Genomic DNA, 9,997 nt, shown 5'->3' on the forward strand with positions numbered 1-9,997 from the left:
GGGAACAAAGCAAGAGAGGTCAGAGAAAGCAGTGCTTAGTGAAACCAAATTTCATCAGCATTCTTTTTGGTGAATGGGAGAAATGCCCAAGGGCTGCAGATTAAATAAATAGGGTAGGACAAGGAAGTGATCAGCCAAGGGTTGGCTGTGTTACCGTGGAAGTTGAAGTCTCTGATACTGAGTGTGGGAGATTGTGAGGAGAGGAAGAGAGAGAGAGCAAGTGTCCAAGTCAGAGAGGAGTGCTGCTGTGGGGAGCTAGACAGATGTTATGTGACAGCAATATCAAGGGGAGAAAAGAGAGGTCAGATTCGGTATTCAGGAGAGAAGGGTGGCACTGGACAGAAGGAGAGGGAGAGGAGAAGCCCTGTACTTCTGCAACAGGCTGGTTGTCAGGAAAGGAGGGTCAGGCCTCAATAAGAGAAGGCAGCTGCAGAGGGAGCAAGATACGAAGGGCTGGCTGAACTCCTCATAGATATGCAAAGGGCATTGCAGACCCAGCGACAGAAGGGAGGGGGATTGGTGTGAGATAGTGGAGTTGGTACGAGATGGGCAGAGATGGGTGTAGAGGTAGTTTGAGGGAAGGGTACCAGAGGTAAGGATGTAGAACCTCACTAACGGCATCAGCCTTACACACACAACAAATTTCCAGGGATCATGGCCTGGCCTTATCCATGGCATACAAGAAGGGGCCTCCTGTCTCCCTGAGAATGTGATGAAGTGCCTACATATTAATAGCTTCTTGGAGCCCATGGGAAAAAGCGGGGAGGGATAGCTTAGTTTGAGCATTGGCCTGCTAAATCTGGGGTTGTGAGTTCAGTCTTTGAGGAGGCCATTTAGGGATTGAGGCAAATCGATGTCAGGGATGGTGCTTGGTCCTGTTAAGGGGGCAGGGGACTGGACTAGATGACCTCCCAAGGTCCCTTCCAGTTCTAGGAGATGTGTATCACCAATTAAAAACAAACCAAAACTGTGTGTAGATGTGGCTCAACTATCCTGTTAACTTTATAGCAGCTGTTTACCTGAAATGTCTCTTAAATCATTTCACTGTGTTGCATCTGTCAGGTACATCTTTGATTCAGGATATGAAGGCTTATCTAGAAGGAGCTGGAATAGACTTTTGTGATATCATTCTGCTGTTAGATGGCCACCCAAGACCAGCACATAAGGCGATTCTCGCAGCCCGTTCCAGGTGTGTACACTCTGATCAACGATTTACTGAAACTTATTAACTTTTTCAAGAGGCATCATTTACCAGAACAGTAGCAGACACCATGGGGTAGACAAGATTTTTCACTTCCACACATGGCTTCTTGGATCTTCTTGTTTTGAACCACATAAAACACTTCTCTTCTTCAAGCTTCTCTTCATTGAGACCTGACTAACACATTAGATGATCTCATCCTATATTAGTACATCAAGATGGGAATCCAGCAGAGAATTAACAGGACTGTTACATTGTGTGGAGTAATCAGTAAGGGTAAGGAGACTACTGGTGAGATTCCAAGGCCAGAAGGGACCACAGTCCATAGAATCTCACCCTCTTGCATTCTGTGGACCCCAGAAACTTGTGGATGACTAAAACAGGTCTTCCAGAAAAGATATGCAGTCTTGATTTAAAGAGACAGAGAAGCCATCATTTGCCTTGATGGTTTGTTCCAGTAGCAAATCACCTTAGTTACCAAGAGTGTGTGTTGTTTATAATATGAATTTGGCTTTAGCTTCCAGCCACAGGTTCTTATTCTGACTTCCTCTGGTAAGAAGCCTATTCACAGCAAATATGAGGCACACAGTAGTCAAGGCAATCTTCAAACTCAGTAGATAGAGCATTTGTGTAGGATGGGGAACCTGGTTTCAAAATGGGGCTCCTCACCAGACAGAGTGGAGATTTGAAGCTGAGTCTCCCAGATTGTGGGTGAGTACATTAGCCATGGGACCCCTGGCAAAGGGAATGAACCATCACTGCTTGCTTCTCAGGTTTTGTTAAGAAAGACACCGAAGCTGTGTCAGCCTGACTCCAGAAGAGGGCTCGTGGCTATGACCCCCAGCCAAAGGGTAGCACCTCTCATTAAGAATTGGCAAGGGAAAAACTGTGAAGGGCTTTAATCAGATACACAAATTGAGGAGTATGTAAGACTGAATGCCATTGGGAGCCTAGAGTAACCAGGGACAAGAACCTGCACTTGGCACCTGTTACCCAGAAATTGTAACTTTGTCATTCAGATTCAAGCACGTGAACAAATTGACTTATATATTCCAAAAAGAAGTGGGGAGCTATATTTGTAGTCATGAGTGAGGAGTGTCCTGGGTGGGATGAAGAAAAGCACTTGATGACCTCAGTAGATGCAGGGTGTGTTGTATGGAGAAGAAGGGTGGAAAAGGAAGGAAGGCAGAGTCGGGTCTAACTCATAGCTATCTGTTAATGATACAGCAAGGTTAGTAGGTGAGTACTAATACTAGCCAGGCAAACCTCGCAATGCCTGTAGCCAGCAAAAGTGGATCCCTTCCAGTCAGTACCCAATAAACTAATCACAAAATGAGTGGTCAACAGAAAAGTTGACTTTTTTAGGGGTTGGGGGAAAGCAAATAGCTTTTGCTTTAATTTTTGGCAATATAGTACCTAGAAATTTTCATTTACTTAAAATCCAATTTTCCACTAAAAATGTTTTGATGGAAGATTTTCAGCCAGCCCTAACAATCTTTAATATTTACATGCATTAGTACTTTACAAACCGTATCTAACAAATTCATCACAGTATCCTTGTACAGTAGGTAGGTAACCATTTATATTGGTTTCTAGCCCGTAACGAACCAGGAGACCCACAATGTCTGGTGTTTACCTGCACTTTAAATGTGACTAACATGATTACAACAGCATTGAGGAGGCATTTAGAGGCAGTTTTTTCCCCGCACAAGGTAGCTGGGAGGTGACTTATGTGGAAGCTGCAACGCAACCATCTGTATTATCTTTCTTGTGGGTATGTATAATCCTTCTGTTACATCAATCACTATTTCTTTTCTAGTTATTTTGAAGCCATGTTCCGTTCCTTCATGCCAGAAGATGGGCAAGTAAATATTTCTATAGGTGAAATGGTTCCCAGTAAACAAGCATTTGAGTCTATGCTGAGATACATTTACTATGGTGAAGTGAATATGCCTCCTGAAGATTCCCTGTATCCTTAAATCTGCTGAAGTCTAAGGTCTGTAGATGCAATTGAAAGAAACGCTTCAGATTTCTTTTGCTGTGGGTCAGTCGTGCTGGCCTCTGCAGAAGTGACAGAGGTCACAGAAAGGCACAGAATCCATGTCTTCTGCAATCTCCATGATCAACATGGAGCCTTAATTAGTAGCAACTTGAAACATACATTTGTTCTCCTTGACTAGCTTTGTAGTTATCTCTTTGCTGCTCCGTATTATTATGGTTTCTACAACAACAGACTTCAGGCGTACTGCAAACAGAACCTGGAGATGAATGTTACTGTGGAAAATGTGCTCCAGGTAATTGTCCTTCATTCATTTTAATTGTCAATGGTAGTTTAAATACAGTAAATATTCAAGAAGTTCTAAAGGTCCAGCAACACCAGCCAGAAGGGTCTGTGATTTATTTGCATTCTCAGACAAAAATACTTGTCTAAACTGCAGTTAAGATAGTAGGGATACTATAGTTTTCGGGCGGGAAAGCATTGGCCTGCCAGGGAATTGAGATGGAATTTGTAAACAAAAATATGCAAAATTTGAAAATATGGGGGCATGTTATGGGATAGAACATTTGATGTTTCTAGGCCAAGTTGTTATAAAGATGTGACTGGGGAAAGTGTAGTAAAATGTTTACAAAGTAATATTTGTTTTTCTTCAGAGGCTTCTGTGCATCTCTACTTGCAGGTCTGACATCCTTTGCTTTTAAGTTCATGGAACATATACAACAGCTGTATTCAGTGGGCCCACATAATCCCCCCAGGGATATTAGTGCTGGAGGTTGGAACCTATATAGGGCAGTGCAGATCCCAGGACCCTCATTTCCTTCTCTGCTGTGCAAAGCATTAAGATCCTTGCTGTCTGTGACTTTCTGTCTAACTATTTATTAGACCATCTTTGCCATCTGAATTTTTTTTGTTTGTTTTAATTTGAAAAAAAAAAGAGAGAGAAGTAGAGTAGAAGATTGCTCTGGTGTTGGTCCATGCAGTAATGGCAGGAGGAGAGCTCTAGGAAGGCTGTAGGAGATGCACCTTTTGTGTTGCAGTCTATATGCAATCAGACATCTCAGACGTTTTTCATGTCTGGTGTGCACAGGTGAAGCTCACATTCCATCACATTCATCCCCAGAATATAGCATGATCAGGAATTGAGTCTAATAGCCTATTTGTCTTTCATATCAGGGATACTCTGATAGAAAAGACTCTGGTATCAGGCTGTCAAAGCAATAAAATCTGGGCTCCTCAATAACATTCCGTGGCACAAAAGCCAACTATTATTAAATATGAGAAGATTTGGAACCTGACTCCAGCCTCTGCACTGGTCTCAACATGGGCTTCCAACAAGGATTCCCGTGCTAGGTCTGTTCCTCAGGCAGCACTAACCTCTCCTGTCAAGAATGGTTAGGCTTCCTCATCTGCACTGATGATGCAGATAAGTTTGACTCCCCAAATATTATTAGTCTGACCCTTTAATTGAGACAACATCCTTAGCTAGTGAAGATTCTTTTGTGGCACCATCCTGTGAGGAACAGAAGAAAAGTATAGGTCTAGTTGTGGGGAAGTCTTGAAGAAGGAAAGAAGAAAGCAACAACACCAATCTCATAGAAATTCTACAGGGCTGATTTTGGAAAAGGTCTCAGGCTCTTACCCCTCACTGGTTCTGCAATATCTACAGACTTCTCCAGTTCATGTCTGGTAATCTGCCAACTTCGGCAAAACTGGACAGTTAGCCACCATACAATATTTTAGTTTCATCAATACAGTTTGGCTTTGGAACTGTCTACTGAGTCATCTCTGGAATTTCTGTTCAGTGATGCCCAGAATCTCCCTTTGGCTGGCCATTTGTGTGGCATGTTTTAAGCTGGTGCTCAAGAAAGAGTTCTGTAGAGTTCTCATTTAGAGCTCAGTTCATACCTTAGCAAACCCTATTCCTTAATTTTCACCTCCTGTTCGGATGCCAGGACTGGGAAATTAGTGCTACAATCTTTGCTGCAAACTCCTCAGCTTCCTTTCTATCTGTGTAGGTACTGCTTGTCAATCTCCTGCAAATGGGAATGCAGAGACAACTTAGAAGAAGAAAATTAGTAACAGTTGTTCTTGGAGTTACCTTTCTGCATTCACACTTCCTGTCCTCATTCTATTCGGAGTTATCAGACTTTGTTTCTTTGATATAGGAAAGAAGGTGGGATGGTTCGTTACTGGACTTCCTTATATAGGTTTACACGTTGAACATCAGTGTCATAGCAGGTGCTCATGCAGACCTAATAGACCCTGGTTTAGCAGAGGTTCCACCATCACATTGATGGGGGCATCAAACCCACAAATGTGAATGCATAGAGGCAACTTTCAATAAACAGCAGTTCTCAAAAGTAAAAGTTTTTTTCAAAAGGTTGTGAGACAGATCCTCTGCCTGGTCCTGCTCATTTTTTGCTGTCCAGGTGGTACATAAGAGCCAAAAATCCAGCCAGCTAAGTGTATCCCAGTTAGAGGGTCTCACTCACAGTCTTGGATATAGCTTTTTCCTTTGCCTGCACCAGTCATTCTGACATCTGAGACAATCTGGCTGTAAGCACTGTCTGAGCCACCTCCAGTTTTCCATAAAAATTGTCTTTTGAAAAGAACCACACAGAACATTCAAGTACAGAGTATCTTTGAGGAATTTAGAAAAGGCCCAAATCTAGTTCAGAATGGAAAGCTGACGGCAACTTCAGGTATAGAGAAATGACCTTCCTTGCATAAAAATCAGCCCTCATCTGAGAAGTTACCATTTTATCAGGAAAAAGGAGAAAGAAAAAAGTCTTAACTTTTGTTTACTTTGTTTTGCTCTAGATTTTAGAGGCAGCTGACAAGACACAGGCTCTGGACATGAAGAAACACTGCCTACATATCATTGTTCACCAGTTCACCAAGGTTGGTTGGATACTTTCTGGGTTTCTGGGAATCTGCTGTCCTCTGTCACTACTGTGGCAGAGAGCAGCTTAATCTGGTCTTTTTATTTTTTCTTGCTCTGCAGGCCAGCTTGCTATGTTTATAACTAGGTATCATTGCTGACAGAAATATTGGGGACAATACCGGGTTTTCTTTCCTTTTTTTATCTGAAAGCGCAGCTTTTTGGATACTTGAAGACCTGCCAAAACAGCAGGTATTCAGAACTCCCATACTTTGTCCTTTTCTTTTGAGAGATTAGCCCTTTTGTGCCACATCAGCGCTGGTTTCTGATATATATGATGAGATATATTTGACGTGTATTGAATGTACAAGCTTCTCACTTTCTGGACGTCGTAAATATAATGCTCAGTTTTCTGGTGAAGGAAGTACTGCTTCTGTGGTACTGGCAGTATTATATCATGATTTCATAAAGCGTATGTTCTGGCTGGATCTCCTGTGTCCAAAGACTGAAATTCAAATCCCTTGTTCTCAGTTGTCGCTTACTTTGTGTTGTGTGATATGATGTCTCTTAGAAGGAAATGTTGTTACTCCAGTACATTCTGTTCAATCAAAGAACCCCAATCACAAAGTTATGAACAAATGAAAATGTCCCATACTTCCTCCTAATGATTCTTTTTCCTTGGCTTTGTGAGGCTTGCTTATATGAGAAAGTTGTCCCAGTTTAACTGTGTGAATTTCAGTAGATTCCGTTAACCTGATATGGATACTGTTCAGCTTAAGAGCAGATTTTTGTGTTAATAAACTGAATAGGAACTGGCTTAGCTCAACAAACTTGAGACAATATTAAACTGAAACAAGAGTGTCCAAATAAGGTCTTTCACTAATTTAACTTAAACCAGAGAAATTTACCCCATGTGAACGAGGTCTTGGGTTTGTTGTTCTTCTGGTTTTTACCTTAAACCTCCAAATCACTCTTTCAGTGTCTCTCAGGGCTATACGCTTTTCCCCTTCACGTTCCTGCTCCCTGTCTCTGTACAACTTTTGTCTTGTTATACAACTTCGGCTTTTGCCCCTCTGGTGAATGTTCACAAATTAATTTCTCCTCTCTGCCCTGTCCATTATTTCTGATTGTTTCTCTGATATCCCTTCCTGAATTTCCAGGTGTCACCAAAATCAGCATGACTAAAACTGAGCTTCTTTCAAAACAAAAAAGCAGTAAAATAGCACTTTAAAGACTAACAAAATAATTTATTAGGTGAGCTTTGGTGGGACAGACCCACTTCTTCAGACCATAGCCATACCAGAACAGACTCAATATTTAAGGCATAGAGAACCAAAAAACAATAATCAAGGTTGACAGATCAGAAAAAAAATGATCGAGGTGAACAAATCAGAGAGCAGAGGGGTGGGGGGGGGGATCAAGAATTAGATTAAGCCAAGTATGCAAAAGAGTCCCTATAGTGTCCCCAGAAAATTTGCATTCCAGTTCAATCCATGTTTTAATGTGTCAAATTTGAATATGAAAGAGAGTTCAGCAGTCTCTCTTTCCAAAGCAGAGTGAAAATTCTTCTTCAGTAAGACGCAAACTCTTAAGTCATTAACAGAATGGCCCACTCCATTAAAACGTAGACTGACTGCTTTGTGAATCAGGTTTGTAGAACAGAGATCAAAACACTCCTGATCCACAAACCAGTTAGTCTACTTTCTGAGTCTAGGACAGGCCCATTAAATTTTCATTGAAAGATTGAGTGATAGAGAAGGAGAATACCTGCAACTTCCAAGAAATCCAAATGCTGTCCTGTTTGTTTTATTTGGGAGGGTCTGGTGTATAACATTTTGCCTAGCAGTACAATCTGAATGTGTGGCCATTGCAGTCTCCTTCAGTTCTATTGACTGGTAAAAGGTTGCTATTACCCAGTAAGGATATCAGCGTATTTACTGGAGAACTGACTAGATTGCTGTAATGCTTAGGGCTAGGTTATAGGTCATATGTTAGCCTCCCAGCGTGTGTCAGGTTTATACAAATGCCTAATAAAACTTCTTTGTTTGTATTCTGACATAGTTCTGTGTCTTTACCATGGTCTTAATCTGTCTCAATGCAATAGCTGGTTCTCATGGCACATGCCTAATTCCCACAGCATTAATAGGATGTACCCATCCATCGCAGGCACGTTGTCCACATAACTCTGTGTGCTGATTTCTTTATGGAACTGACCTGATTTATCTGCTTCATTTGGCTGTTATCCTACATACACAAAGTACCTTCATTTTTTCTTCAGAGACACTAGAACTACAAAGATAGGAAGAAATATTAAGCAATTTAAAAAGATATCCAGATATTCTCCATTTATTTGGCTAAAATATGAGGTAAAATAGGGGTGTTTCTCAAAGTCGGAAAATGACTCTTCAGAGAAAACTTCGTTTTATGTGAAGTCTCTATTTAGTCCGCTGCTGCCAGAAAACAAAGCATAATTATGGAGCAGTTGGTTAGCAAAAGCCTTCAAAGAACACATTGATTATTGTTTGGCATGGCATTCTTTAGCTGGTTGAAAGATCCAGGCCAAAATACCCTGTGTGCAGGGCTGTCAAAAGACTTTGCCAGGTCCAGGGGAGAGCCAGCTCTGGGTCCCCAGTGAAAGGGGTACAGCTGGGGTCTAACCTTCCCCCATCTAGCCCTTCAGCACTGGCAGGCCCACAGGGTGGTGGGGATTTTAAAGGGCCCAGGCTCTGGCTGCCACAGCTGCCAAGGTAGCACACCCAGGAGCCGCAGGCCCTTTTAAATCTCCAGGTTCCAGGGCAAATGCCTCCTTCCCCCACCCCTTGTTGGTGACCTTGAATGTGCACTAAATAGAGCAGTTCTTTGAGTTACTTCTCAGGGCACAGCAGAACAGTAGATGGATTATTTGCACAAACTTTGAGTTTCCAGTTCCAGTGGATTTGAATGTCAGCAAAAATGCAGAAGGCATGAATTCCAAAATTCGGGTATGTTTTAGCCTGCACTAGTTTGCATCCTGTGTATTAATTATGGAATGATGAGTAATTGTTACTCTTGTGGAGAGATGTTCAGACATCTGTCAGCTCCATCATGCAGCAAAGGTAATCTAAAACCAGAAGACAAAGGAGAATTATTTTACATAGAAACCGCAGTTGTGGTGATTTTCATGGAGCTTTGCAGCCTGATTCTGTATGTGTTGTTTTACTAATAACAATAACAGTATCCATGCAGTGGAACATAATGGATTTCACCAGTCTGCGTATGTCTCGTATGAGTCAGTTGGAATTAGACATTTAAACTATGGTTTTAATTTTTCCTTTTTTGTGTTTGTTTTTTCTGTTTGTTTTTTTTTTTTTGTTCTTTTTGAAGGTCTCCAAGTTGCCAAACCTGCGATACCTCAGTCAGCCGCTCCTTCTTGACATCATAGAATCATTAGCTAATCACATATCAGACAAGCAATGTGCAGAACTGGGTTCAGATATTTAAAACACTTCCAGATACTTTTCATTTCTTCCTCAAAGTGTTGCACTCTACAGCTGAATCTCTTCACACTGAGCTGCTCAGAATGTCCACACAGTAAAGCAGAAGAGCCGTGAAGCACATGAAAATCTGAACTGTTGTTCTCCTGTGCATTTGTGTGGCTTATATCAGTATATTTGGGGCAGAAGCTGATCTTAGTCATACCAATGTAAAATTGAAATCCCGGGGGGGCAATGAGTTTATTCCAGATTTACCTTGGTGTAACTGAGTTCAGTATCTGGCCCATTTCTTTTGTTGTGTAAAATATAAACACTAATAGGTAAAGGAATCATTAATATTATGAAATACAACATTTTGTGAAACCTGTTTAAAAGTCTTTATTATTGTAACGAGCCAATGGCTGGAAGTTGAAGACAGCAATAATAAAATTTACCATTTTAAC

General features: G+C 41.4%; 1 protein-coding gene across 3 annotated transcripts in view; it reads left to right on the forward strand.

The window, feature by feature from the left end:
* LZTR1 (leucine zipper like post translational regulator 1) overlaps positions 1-9,997 on the forward strand; it is a 63,765-nt gene extending 53,768 nt beyond the window's left edge. For all 3 annotated transcript variants that reach the window (XM_074977510.1, XM_074977511.1, XM_074977512.1), the window contains 5 exons: positions 1,063-1,189; positions 3,021-3,170; positions 3,390-3,495; positions 6,021-6,101; positions 9,445-9,997. In XM_074977510.1, the coding sequence (XP_074833611.1) occupies positions 1,063-1,189; positions 3,021-3,170; positions 3,390-3,495; positions 6,021-6,101; positions 9,445-9,561 (581 nt within the window). In that variant the 3' untranslated portion in view covers positions 9,562-9,997. The remainder of the gene's footprint in view (positions 1-1,062; positions 1,190-3,020; positions 3,171-3,389; positions 3,496-6,020; positions 6,102-9,444) is intronic.

Source organism: Carettochelys insculpta, chromosome 26, assembly GCF_033958435.1.
Source record: "Carettochelys insculpta isolate YL-2023 chromosome 26, ASM3395843v1, whole genome shotgun sequence".
Taxonomy (NCBI): domain Eukaryota; kingdom Metazoa; phylum Chordata; order Testudines; family Carettochelyidae; genus Carettochelys; species Carettochelys insculpta.